The sequence below is a fragment of the Vicugna pacos genome, unplaced genomic scaffold, assembly GCF_048564905.1.
Source record: "Vicugna pacos unplaced genomic scaffold, VicPac4 scaffold_5, whole genome shotgun sequence".
In the NCBI taxonomy this organism is placed as follows: Eukaryota; Metazoa; Chordata; class Mammalia; order Artiodactyla; family Camelidae; genus Vicugna; species Vicugna pacos.
In genome coordinates, this window is record NW_027328726.1 from 751,270 (window position 1) to 763,769 (window position 12,500).

General features: G+C 52.3%; 1 protein-coding gene and 1 non-coding gene across 2 annotated transcripts in view; one reads left to right on the plus strand and one right to left on the minus strand.

Moving 5' to 3' along the window:
• The first annotated feature begins 4,726 nt into the window (after positions 1-4,726).
• Positions 4,727-4,833, plus strand: LOC140692329 (U6 spliceosomal RNA). The gene has a single exon (XR_012067900.1). It is a non-coding gene; the product is annotated as a U6 spliceosomal RNA (small nuclear RNA).
• A 1,988-nt stretch (positions 4,834-6,821) lies between these two features.
• LOC140692297 (uncharacterized) overlaps positions 6,822-12,500 on the minus strand; it is a 6,571-nt gene continuing 892 nt past the window's right edge. The window contains exons 2-4 of the mRNA XM_072956952.1: positions 8,707-9,030; positions 8,152-8,442; positions 6,822-7,062 (exon numbers count right to left, since the gene is read on the minus strand). Of these exons, the coding sequence (XP_072813053.1) occupies positions 7,051-7,062; positions 8,152-8,442; positions 8,707-9,030 (627 nt within the window). The 3' untranslated portion in view covers positions 6,822-7,050. The remainder of the gene's footprint in view (positions 7,063-8,151; positions 8,443-8,706; positions 9,031-12,500) is intronic.

Here is a 12,500-nt window from a genome sequence, read left to right on the forward strand (position 1 = left end):
TCATCGCCTTAAAAAAATCCCACACGCTGTATCTGTTCATTCCTCCTTCCCTCCCTCTCCCCAAACCCCTGGATACCACGATCTTTTTATTGTTTCTAGAGCTTTGCCTTTTCCAGGATGTCCTTTGGTTGGAATTGTCCAGTTGGTAACATTTTCAGACCGGTTTCTTTGATTTAGTAAGATGTCTTCTAAGTTTCTTCCATGTCTTTCATGGCTTGATAGCTAATTTCCTTGTCTTTCTTTCTTTTTTATTCATGTATTTATTTTTTAATTTTTTACTGCACACATATTTTTTAATTTACATATACGTACTGTTCATTGTTTCCAGGAAGGTTTAGCGCTTTAGCTTTTTAAACTTACATAGTTATCAAAGGAATAAAGCCAACCGCAAAATAAGGATGAATTCAAAAAGATACACACACCCTGCTATTAACAGCAACATCATTTATAATGGCCAAGATACGGAAGCATCCTAAGTGCACATCAATATTTGAATAGATAAAAAGAGGGGACACACACACACACACACACACACACACACACACACACACACATATACACACACGGAATGGAATACAATTCACCCGTAAGAAAGAAGGATATTTTGCCATTTGTGGCCTTTCCTTTCCTTTTTTTTTTTTTTTTTTTTCCCCTCCTCCACTTTAAAAACCAGAATTTTATAACTGGGATAAACACTTCCATTGCGTCAAAAACAGTAAAATGCCTAGAAATAAACTTAATCGAGGAGGTTACCTATACTCCAGAATCTGAAATGACACAAAGAAATGGAAAGCTGTCTTGTGCTCTTGCATTGGCAGAATCAATACTATCAAAATGGCCACACTACCCAAAGCAATCCGCAGGTTCCGTGCAACCCCTGTCAAAATACTCACGACATTCCTCACAGAACTAGAACAAACAATTTCAAAATGTATAAGGAACAACGGAAGACCCTAAACAGGGAAAGCCATCTTTTGTAGGTCTCCTCTCTCTCTCTCTCTCCCTCTCTCTCTCTCTCTCTCTTTCTCTCTCTCTCCCCCCTCCCTCCCTCCCTTTCTCTGTCATGTTTTTGTTCTCTTTTCTTAGGGTTTGATGACTTGAGACGATCCTTTAACATTCCTTGTAAAGCCGGCTTGATGGTGCTGAAATCTTGTAGCTTTCGTTTATCTGTGAAGCTTTTGATTTCTCCCTCAAATCTGAACGAGAGCCTTGCGGAGTAGAGTATTCTTGGCTGTCACTTTTCCCCTTTCATCACTTTAAATATGTTGTGCCACCCACTTCTGGCCTGTAGAGTTTCTGCTGAAAAATCAGCTGATAACCTTACGGGAGTTCCCTTGTATGTTATTTGTTGCTTTTCTCTCGCTCATTTTAATATTTTCTCCTTACCCTTAATTTTGGTCAATTTGATGATGATGTGTCTCGGTGTGTTCCCGTATGGTACTCTCGGCACTTCCACCTCATTTGGTTATTTAAAGGATCTTCAGTCTGTTCAATTCATAGGAGAGAACTTCCACACGTATTTCTTCTCAGTTTTATGAAACAAAGAAGGACCCAGAAAACTGGCAAAACATAAATGCTCTTCTATTGGGTTGAGCAAAGACAGGCCCTGGCCGGGGAGGGGGGGGGGTGTAGATGTATGTTATGTCCTGATTCCAGGAAGGAAAGGGGCCGGGGTCAGCGTGCCCTTCTTTCTGGGGTATCTGTCTGTTCGCTTTTGGTGTTCGGCTGGTTTGGTTATTTCGGCTTTCTGTTTGGTTCCTTTCACAGATCCAGTGGCTCAAAGCAGCATTCTGATTTTCTTTTCTCCTGGGGTTTGGTTTTTGATAGGTAGAGGGACAGGGCCCACGCAGGGGTGGGGGTGGGGGTGGGGGTCACTGCGGCAGAGAAAGGGAGGCGGCTATGGTGAAATCATCGAGCTGAGGGGATTTCTACGAGAGGGACTCTCCGAAGTGAATGGGGTCCAAGGAGATCATCAGGGTTTCTGTGTGCTCGGTTGGTTTTGTTCGTGCGTGTGTTTGTTTTTTCTGGACGAGGCCAAAGAACTCCTCGGGTGGAGGTGCGTGTCCGAAGGGTCTGACAGGATGGGAGGATGCGGGGCGAGTCAGTCCATGTGCCCAGAAAGAGAGAGAACCTGTCATAGCTGAGACTCAGGCCTTTTTTGGACCTAGGCCCAGAGAGCAGTTCGGCTCCGAGCATTCACGGAGAAGTTCGTCGCCACCTCAGTCGTGTCCCCCACCCCCGCCCTCCCCCACGCCTCGGCCCCCAGTGAAGGAGGAATCATGAAGTGGCCGCACTTAGGCTAAGCCAATTTTGGGCTTTATGCTTACTGCTTGCTTTTAGAACGATCAGCAAACTCGACTGACCAGACACCGCTCCCAGCCCCAGGCCCACTGTTCAAAGCAGCTAAAGTTGTCGATTCTAACTGTTTGTTTGATTGGACCTTCCTCTGATCGTTCAAATTGACAATCATGTTTGACGTCTGAGTCTTTCCCCAGGAAGGGAGTCACGGGAGGATAAGCTCAGGAGAACGACCAGCCCCCTCCCACCCCCCCACCCCGAGTTCCTCCGTGGCGCTGGTGCCGCCGGGTGAGTCTGACCAGAGAAAGAAGGTCACGGGCTGATGACCTACTAGACCACCAGGAGGTCCCATGTTACCAGACACTCATCCAGATTTAGGAGGAAGTTTTATCAGAGACCCTTGTTGATCATGAGCACCTTTTATGCTCCCGCCTGTTGTGATTCCCTTTCATGCTCCAACCTGTTCGTCCACAGAAGCATGAAACCCCAACCCCAAGACGGGTTCACAGTTTGGAAGGCACTACTAGCCTGCTGTGAGTCCCCTTTGCCCAGCAAAGCAATCAAGCTGCCTCTTTTCTTCTAAACTCTAAGACCCTGTCTCTGGGTTATTTGGCTCGTCAGGGACGGGGTTGGGGGGGGCGATCTTTCGGCAACACCCGCACAAGTTTCCCTGAGTGGCAGGAACCAGCGTGGCCCTCAGGCCTCAGCCCCGCAGGCAGGCAGGCAGGCAGGCAGGCAGGCAGGCAGGCAGGCAGGCAGGCAGGCAGAGCTGGAGCGACCGTTGGTCCCGCCCCCGCCCGCGCACCCCCCCCCCCGCCCCCCGCCGCTGCTTCCGCCGCCGCCGCCGCCGCCGCCGCCGCCGCCACTGCCGCCGCCGCCCAGGCCTCCTCCACCGATCGGTCCCAAATCGGGTCCTAAATCGACTGGACTGTCTCCTGGAAGCGGGGGCGGGGACGTCAGGAGGATCCATTCGGCAGGGCCTCGTTCAATCGCTTCATTCAAATGCAGAAAGCTCTGTGCTCAGGTCAGAGCCTTTGACTTGGCCTCCGGCTCCTCTCCGTTGAACGGCTTTTGTTTTTTGGTTTCAATTTCCCCACCCTTAGGCCACCCCGTCCCAACTGCACGGAGGGAGGCGGGAGGGAGGGGGAGAATCTCGCCTGGTCTCAGGCCAAAGGAGTCCCCTCCTTTTCCTAACCTGGGTAAACCCCACTAAACCGTTTGAGAATCATGGAAGGGCATGGAAGCAGACCTCTGACTTGATAGATTCCTCTGGGATGGGAGACTTTAAAAAAAAAAAAAAATTCTTTTTCCCCTGCTTCCAGGGAGGCAGAAAGGAGGGACAGAGTGTTCCTCTTGCCTCGGGCAGTTCTTTCTTTGTTTGTTTCTTTCTTTTGTTAAATCATGCTTTTTTTTTTTTTCCCTTCCTTTTTTTTCCTTCCAGTTTTATTGAGACAGAGTTGACATACAGCAGTGTATACTTTGGGGGGCGGGCGGGGAGAGGAATTCGATTTTATGCATTTATTTTTGACCGGAGGTACTGGGGATTTAACCCAAGACCTTGTGCTTGCTTGCTAAGCACACACTCTACCACTGACCTATACCCTCCCCCTTGGCCACTTGTGAAGTCCCTTTCATTCAGCATAATCCATCGGGCACATTTTGGGGCAGCCTACTCTGGACCCCAACATTTCCCTATTCTGTAACTTCCCTGGAAGTTTTACACATTAAAAGCTGGGCTGTTGACTGTGCGTGTGCGTGTGCGTGTGCGTCCGTGCGTGCGTGCGTGCGGTCTGGGGGCAGGAGGGAGGGAATGGTTTCCTAGGGGGCCTGCGTTTCATGGACCCAGTTTCTTAGTTCTGAGAACAGGTCTGTTCAAGGAAACTGTTGCCGTTGTAGTATCTCGTCTCAGGAGGCGGTGGTGTCGATGGGCTTCTGAAGCTAGGCCTAGGGAGCAAGCAGTCAGGTATCGCCTAAGAGGCACTTGTGTGGACAACCAAAGTACAGCACAAAGGTGAATCGTCGGAGCAGATGAGAAACCAGATTCAGGGCCGGGAGTAGGGGGTCAGTCTGGTAGGAGATTTCCACACATCGGGGTCATCGAAACGGCTCGAGCAGTTTGAAATGCCTCTGATGATGTCCTGGGGTGTTCGGCTCAACTCTCTGAGCGGCTCCCCCGAAAACAGGCCCGAGGATGGTTTCCACAGGAGCTGTTGTGGCCATTTCTCTGACGTTTACCTCCCGTTGTCCAGCTTCAGTCTGCAAGGCTTCAGGAGACGGAGCGTTTTCGTACTCAATGATGCCAAGGCAAAAGGGTGAGAGAAAATGGGAAACATTCGTGGAGAGGGTCCTAGGCAGATAGTGGACGCAACTAGAAGACCTTCAGTCTCCGGGCTGGCTTTCAGGTTGAGACAAAAACCCTAAGGAAAGCGCTTGCTGCCACAGGACATAGACTAACATGGGAACCATCCAGAGAAGATCAGCACGGCCCCTGAACGTGGACGACACACGCCCATGCGTGAAGCGTTCCATAGTTTTAGTGAAGTCAGTCACCCAGGGAAAGACAGATATCCTATGCCATCACTTCTAGGTGGGATCTGAAAGTAAGTCAAGACACCCATCCATACATAAATAACTCCATTTTAAAAAGACTCCAAGGAACCTATTTACAAAACAGAAACAGACTGGACTCGCAGACATGGAAAAGAAACCGATGGTTAACACAGGGGACAGGGTAGGGTGGAGGAACGGGGTAAGGCGGAGGGATAAATCAGGAGTTTGGGATTAGCAGATATAAACCACCCTATACAAACTAGGTACACAAGTAGGTCCTACTGTCTAGCACAGGGAACTATGTTCAATAGCTTGTAATAACCTATCCTGAAAAAGTATACGTGTGTGTGTGTGTGTGTGTGTGTGTGTGTGTGTGTGTGTGAATAAGTGAATCACTATGCCGTACGTCATAAATGAACACAACATTGTAAGTCAACTATACTTCCATTGACAGAGAGTTCCTACAATAAGCAGGCAGACAGACCGACAGACCGTCAGACAGACAGACAGGCAGGCAGACAGACAGACACACACACACACACACACACACACACACACACACACACACACACACACTGTCTGTCTGTCTGTCTGTCTGTCTGTCTCTCTCTCTCTCTCTCTCTCTTTCTCTGTCTGTCTGTCTATCTGTCTGTCTCTCTTCTAAGGGTGGAGAAGAGTTTGCTGAGCTATTTCGGGGGCCCTCTCATCCTAGTTCCTATCTCCAAGTTGGTTCAAAGTCCAAAAGGCCGTCAAGCACTTAGTCAGATAGGTCCCTCGAAGAATACCTCCCACATCACGATGACAGACTTCTTAGGCCAGCCGAGAAGGTCCTTCAGTTCTGTGCCCATCTTGGCTCTAAGTTGATGTCAGTCCTCCAGGATCCAAGAAAGCCACGTTGGAAAACAAGTGGTGATTTTGATGGGACAGAAGATCAGTCATTTGGGGGGCGAAGGGTGGGGTAGGGAGAGATACCAGCCTGTCTGTCTGTCTGTTTTCATCCAGTGTGGGAGCCTTCCCAAAGAGATAACTCGAGAAGAGAGAAACGGGGAGTTGACAAAGAACACGTGCGGTGGCGTGCCCTCCCCCCACCCCAGGAGAAGGCCAAGCCAGAAGTCCCTCCGGATGGCGGGCTCTGGACTCCGGCTTCCAGGGGAAGCGATATTTTTTCCTCCCCATTTCAGGCCCGGAAGAAGAGGGAGAGGCAGAGTGTCCTTCTCGGGCATCCGTTGTTTCTGAAGCACGCTTGTTGCCGAAAGATCGGCCCCCGTCCCCGATGAGCCCAAGAATCCAGAGACAAGGTCTTGGAGCTTAGAAGAAAAGAGGTCATTTTATCGCTCTGCCGGGCAAAGGGGATTCACAGCAGGCTAGCGTCTTCAAAACTGTGTACCCACCTTGGGGATGGAGTGGGTGGGGTGGTTCTAGAGCCATAGCTCAAACAATCAAGCATCGATCACCATCCACAGAATCGTTTTCTCATCAGAAGACTCAGCATGGTGTCACGATGCCTCCCAGGTGACCCATTCTATAGAGGCTGGCGGTTAGATCTCATTATCTCATAAGCACTCAAGGTGTGGCCTTCTTGGTCACTCAGGCTATTTTGTCAGGTCAGTAGTCCCGTGACCGACCTTCTCCTCGGAGAAGGACTCAGAGACCCAGCACGATGATGACTTGCAATGAGTGAAATACAGTAGAAACAGTAAGATCGATAGCTTCCAGTTTCAACAACGGGCCTGGAACCGTGAGCAGCAACCGGTCAGTCAGAAGAGTCGACCGTTTTAAGGGCGAGCATAAGAAACCGAATGACACCCCCCCCCAAGCAAATGAATGAATGAATGAATGACCTAATGATCCTCCCCTCCTCTCCCCCCCCCCCCGCCCCAAAACGAAGCAATCCGTTAGCCTAATTCCGGCCATTTTATTCATCCTCCTTCACCCTGAAGCCCCAGTCAGCCACGTGCCACAGTGGTCTGTTTTCCGGTTTCCTCCACCACCCCAACCCCCACCAACGACCACCCCGCCAACATCCCCCCATGCCCAACCACCGCCCCAAGCGCGGGACTGGACGGGGGTGCTGGGGGCTGAGGGGGCGGCGATGGCGGCTTGAGGTGAGGGTGGGGAGTGTTCCGCCCAGATCGTATAGGAAGCTCAAACACAGCTGCAGTACGAGACGAGATGGTAGATTTCTGTGAGTCCTCCCTCCTCTTAAAATCCTTCCTAAGGAGGAGACAGACAGAAAGAGAAACATCACCCTCACTCCCAACGCCTCCTGTGCCCTCGTTGCACCCCAAAACAACAACAAGAAAAACAAAAACAAACACAACCACAAATAACTCGCTATCCCTGGGGAAGAAGGTTTCGATGGCATGGGGATATCATTCTAAACTTCATTCCCTCTTCATCACATTTCATGGAAACCGATTGCAATCTATGAGGCCCTGTGAAGGTAGGGGTTGGGGGGTAGGGAGGAGGGAGGGAAGGGAAGGGGGGGAGAGAGAGAGAGAGAGAGAGAGAGAGCGCAGAGGAGAGGAGGGATAAAAGGGGAGAGGACAGGAAAGGAGAGGAGGGAAAAGAGGGGAGGGAAGGGGAAGCGAGAGGAGGCGAGGGGAGAGGAGAGGAGTGGAGGAGAGGGGAGAAGAGAGGAGCGGAGGGGTGAGGGGGGAAGGGAGGGGAGAACAGGGAAGAGGAGAGGAGGGGAGAGGAGAGGAAAGAGAGACAAGGGAGACAGACAGAAAGGCACACACACACACACACACACACACACACACACACACACACACACACACACACACAGAATAGCGAAATGGAGAGAGAGACAGAGAGAGACAGACAGACAGACAGACACGGATCTAGGTCCGGGAGACTACACATGGGTATTCTTCTGAGTGATTTTATGTGTTTTCTCAATCGCCACCTATGGAGATAAAAGTCGCTCCCATAAGATGAAGGGAGTCCTTCTGCCACCGCCCCCGGCCCCGCCCTCCAGCACCGCTTGTGTTTGTCAGGGATTCCAAGCCAAAGCACGTGGAGGAGTGGGAGAGCTTCCTGGCGGCCCAAGGGGGAGGAAAGTCCGGCAGCATGAGAGAGGTAGTTGGCACGGGGAAGCTGGAGGCAGGCTGACGAGAAGATGGGTGAGGGGGCAGGGAGGAGGGTTTCCCAAGTTGGAGAGCCAAGACGAGGGAGGGGAGCCGTCGGTGGTCGCGTTCTGACCCCGACCCCGACCCAGACTGGAGCGGATCCCTGAAAGGAGGCGGTTCGGGCTCTCCTGCCGAGAACGCCCCTCTCTTCCTCTTTGTGCAGAAACACCTTCCGCGGACCGAGAAAGTCCATCCCGAGACCCTCGTCGGAAGAGTCCTTTCCAGACCCATCACGATCCTCCTGGGCCAAGGGGTCCAGGGGATGGGGCGGGGCCTCCATTCGATCCGTCTTCCGTCCGTCCATCCATCCGCAAGATCTTGAATATCCATGTAGGATTCCGGATGGTAGCAGTTTTCCAGGATCCTCCAGATCCTTGTAAGACCTCTCCTGGCAGATTCGACCCCTAGGTCGTACCGCGCAGCACAGGGCACTAGATTCAGTCCCTCGGGACGAGGGTTCCTGAAAAAGACCAGGAAAAAGAAGAACACAATCACTATGGTGTGCACCAGCCAGAAACCAGCACAACCTCGTCACTCTAACAGACTTGCCAAAGGCGGGGTGGGGAGAGAAAGTCATAGGATGGCTACCATCCCTCCCACCCCCACCCCACACGCCAAGCCCCCCAGCCCATCGTCATCCCTGCTCCCCCTCCTCCTCCCCCTCCCCTCCATCGACGCCCGCCTCCCGCTTGTACCCCACTCCTCCGAACCCAGCACCACCCACCTCGGCCTGGACGTGCTCGGCTCGGCTCGGCTCGGCTCGGCCCGGCCCGGCCCGGCCCGGCCCGGCCGTCCGGCCGACTTCTTCGCAGTGTCTAAAATAGCGCCCGGCCGACAGGCAGGTGGCACACGGCACCCGGCAGGGGAGCGAGCGGGACGGTTCGGGATCTCTGGGCGGCGGGGACACGCGGCCGGACAACCAGGAGCACGGACGGCCTGGCGTGCGTTTCTCCGCTCGGGGGGCCTCGACCAGGGACTGTGGTACGGGGAACGGGGACACACACACACACACACACACACACACACACACACACACACCCACCCACCCCTTCACCCCCACCCCCACCCCCACCTCCACCTCTGACAGCTTTCATTTGTTTTCGGCCGACCGTCCCTCGATGAGGTACAAGTGCCGGGGCTGGGGCTGGGGCTGGGGCTGGGGGGGTGGAGTTCCTCCCTCCACAACGACCCCACACGGGCTCTGTTCCAGTCACCCGAGTCCTCTTCCAAGTGAGACCACAGGCCTCCATCACCCGGCGTGAGCACTCGGGGGAAAAAGTCACCATCCTCATCGCTCCGCTCCACCTCTACACGTGAAGAACAGTTCCCAGCCCACGCCACTCAACCCCACCCCACGCCCCGATGCCACCCACCGCAGTGGAGAGAAACGAGACGAATCCACAGACGTCCATCCATCCGATGAAGAAACGGACGGCCCCATTCCAAGGAAGCATAGATATCTAGTCAGGAGATTCATCGAGTACTATGGAGGCGGTGGGAAAGGGGGGGGTGTGTTGCGGTGGGGAGGGCCTAGAGATCCAGCAGTACAGCCCGTGCTTAGCATGCAAAAAATAAAGGCCCAGGGTTCAATCCCCAGCACCTACTCTTCAAAAATAACCCGCGGAGAAGCAAGACGGCGGAGTAGAAGGACACTCGTAGCTCACCCTCTCCCACAAATACACCAAAACTCACATCGACGGACCCACTCGGCCAATCAGAGCACCTGCGGAACTCCGACAGAACACCGCCCTCTTCGAAAGACAAAGACGCCCAAAATCTGGTAGGAGAAAAGGAGAAAAGAAAGAGTAAAAAGCAAAACAGTGCGGGAGGGACCGGTCCCGCGGGGAGGGAGCGGCAGAGGAGGAATAGGGCTCGTTCGCCAAAACTGCCCCTCTCCAACGGAGAGGCCGACGGGACGGAGGGGGCGCCCCCGAGCCTCAGATCTACCCAGAGCACCCCTTGACCGACCGATCCAAGTGAAAGGGGCACAGAGGGTCCCCGCGACACCCAGCCCGAGTCGCAGGCCGGCAGCCAGGGGCCGGGACAGGCCGCACGAGCCGGGCGGAGGACCGGGGCGGCGGCCGGGAGGGGATACAGAGCAGAACAACCCGCCCCCCCCCCCATACATGACGGGAAAAGAAAGGCAAAGCAACACGGCCGGTGTGCCCTGGGGGGAGGGGCGCCGTAGCCTCCGTCTCCTCAGATCCGCGGCGCCATCACCGGCGCTTCTCGCGAGAAGAGAGGCGGGACGCAGCCACAGCCGCCATAGCCTCTGGCGTGCAGCATGCGGGCGGGGGCGGGGCCGAGACTCGAATCCGCACCCTGGGGCTCCGCAGCCTTCTAGGCAGGACTGAGATTCGTTTACAGCCCGAGGCAGATAGGATATTTCTGCCCCGGTACCTCAGAGAACTCGCGCCACCATGACTAAGAAGGAGCCGAGTTTTGGGACGCAGCTAGGGGCGGGGCGGTTCCACGGTCTTCCCCGAGCCCACCTACGGAGAGGAGCGCCGCCGACCCGAGTCGGAGCACACAGCCGCACGGAGCAGCGGAACGACCGGGGCCGGGAGAGGGCGGGCGGCCAGCCAGCCACCCTCCTTCCCGGGAGGAACGCAGCATCCGACCGCGGTGCCGGGAACACGTCCCCCCCCCCCCTTTTTTTTTTCCTTTTCCTTTCTCTTTTTTAATCTCTCTTCTATCGGTTTTACCTTCTGTTACCTTTTTAACCTTGACTTTTGAACAGTCGTCTACGTCGACGGTTTTAATCCCTTTTAAATGTTTCCTTGAAAATCTTTTTATTATTATTATTTTTAAACATCCACCCCCTTTCCTTTTTCTCTTCTCTTGGTTTAGATCTCCTGTTATTGATTATTTACAGGTTTCAGATATCGTTTCTCGATCTTTTTTCTCCTTTTTATTAAGGTTATTAAAAGACGTCTCAACTCGATCGCTCTTCTGCTTCCACTTACTCTTCTATTATTGATTACACAGTGTCTTCAAACCTTTTCTTTCTCCCTCCTTTTCAAATCCTGTGTTTTATCTCTTGTTAAAGTCTGTTCTATTTCCGATTACCTTTTAAAAATTTACTTTTGAAACAATTGTGTTTTATTTTCTGATCTTTTCTATTTTTTAAAGGCTTTTAGAAGACGTCTCACCTCGATCGCTCTTCTGCTTCCACTTGCTCTTCTATTATTGCTTGTACACTCTTTTCAAACCTTTTTTTCCTCCATTCTTTTAAAATCCGGCTCCCCCACCCCCCTCCCCCTCCCACCGTCTCTGTCTCTGTCTCTCTCTCTCCCCCTATCCCCCTCTCCGTCTCCCTCTATCTCCCTCTCCCTCTCCCTCTCCCTCTCTCTCTCTCTCTCTCTCTCTCTCTCTCTCTCTCTCTCTCTCTCTCTCCCCCTCTCCCTCTCCCTCTCCCCCCCTTTTAAAGTTTTATTCCTGTATAGGCTTTAGATAAATACCTAAACTCCTTAAGGACCACAATAGATAACTGATACTCCTTAAGCCACAGTGCCAGAGAGATAGGAGCAGCATGAGGAAGCAGAGGAACCACTCCCAATGAAAAGAGCCAGAGAAATTCCCTGAAAGCACGATCCACAAAATAGACACGGATGGCCTGCTAGATCAAGATTTCAAAAAAGGAGAGATCCAAGTACCGAAGGACCTCCAAGTGATAGTGTTTAGATGTATACTGTACGTCAAAAACGAAATCGAAGCTCTAAAGAAGAGTCAAGGAGAACTGGTCAGCTCACTGGCTGACATGAGAAGTGGTCTAAAGGCTGTCCAAAGGAGGCTAGATCACACCGAGGAGCGAATAAGTGGCCCAGAAGACAGGACAACAGAAAGAACCCAATCAGAACAGCTGAGAGAAAAACAAATAAAGAACAACGAAAACAATCTCAGGGACCTACGGGACCATCGAAAGCGTGCCCATCTACGCACAATAGGGGTTCCAGAAGGGGAAGGAAGAAGCAAGGGGGTCGAAAAGGTATTTGAAGAAAGCATGACTGAAAATTTCCCAGCTCTAAAGAAGGAATCCGATATCCAAGTCCAGGAGGCTCAGAGGGTGCCAAACAGGGAGAACTCAAACAGACCCACACCGAGACCTATCCTAATCCAGATGGTCAGAGTCAAGGAGAAAGCAATGATCCTAAATGCCTTTAGGCAAGAGAAAAACAAAGAGTGAGTTCCAAGGGAACCCCCATAAGGCTCTCAGCGGATTTCTCTCCACAAACACGTCAGGCCAGAAGGGAGTGGCAAGATCTATTGAAATTCCTGAATGAAACACAAAACAAAACAAAACAAAACAATGCAGCCTAGGATACTCTATCCAGCAAAGCTATCCTTTAGAATAGAAGGAGAGGTAAAGAACTTCACAGACAAGCAAAAACTAAAAGAGTTTTGCAACACTCAACCCATGCGAAAAGAAACATCCACAGGTCTACTCTAAATAGAGAAGAAGCAGGACGGTACAAACATGAGACACTCATCCCCGGAAAGGTGATCACTCCCGTTCAT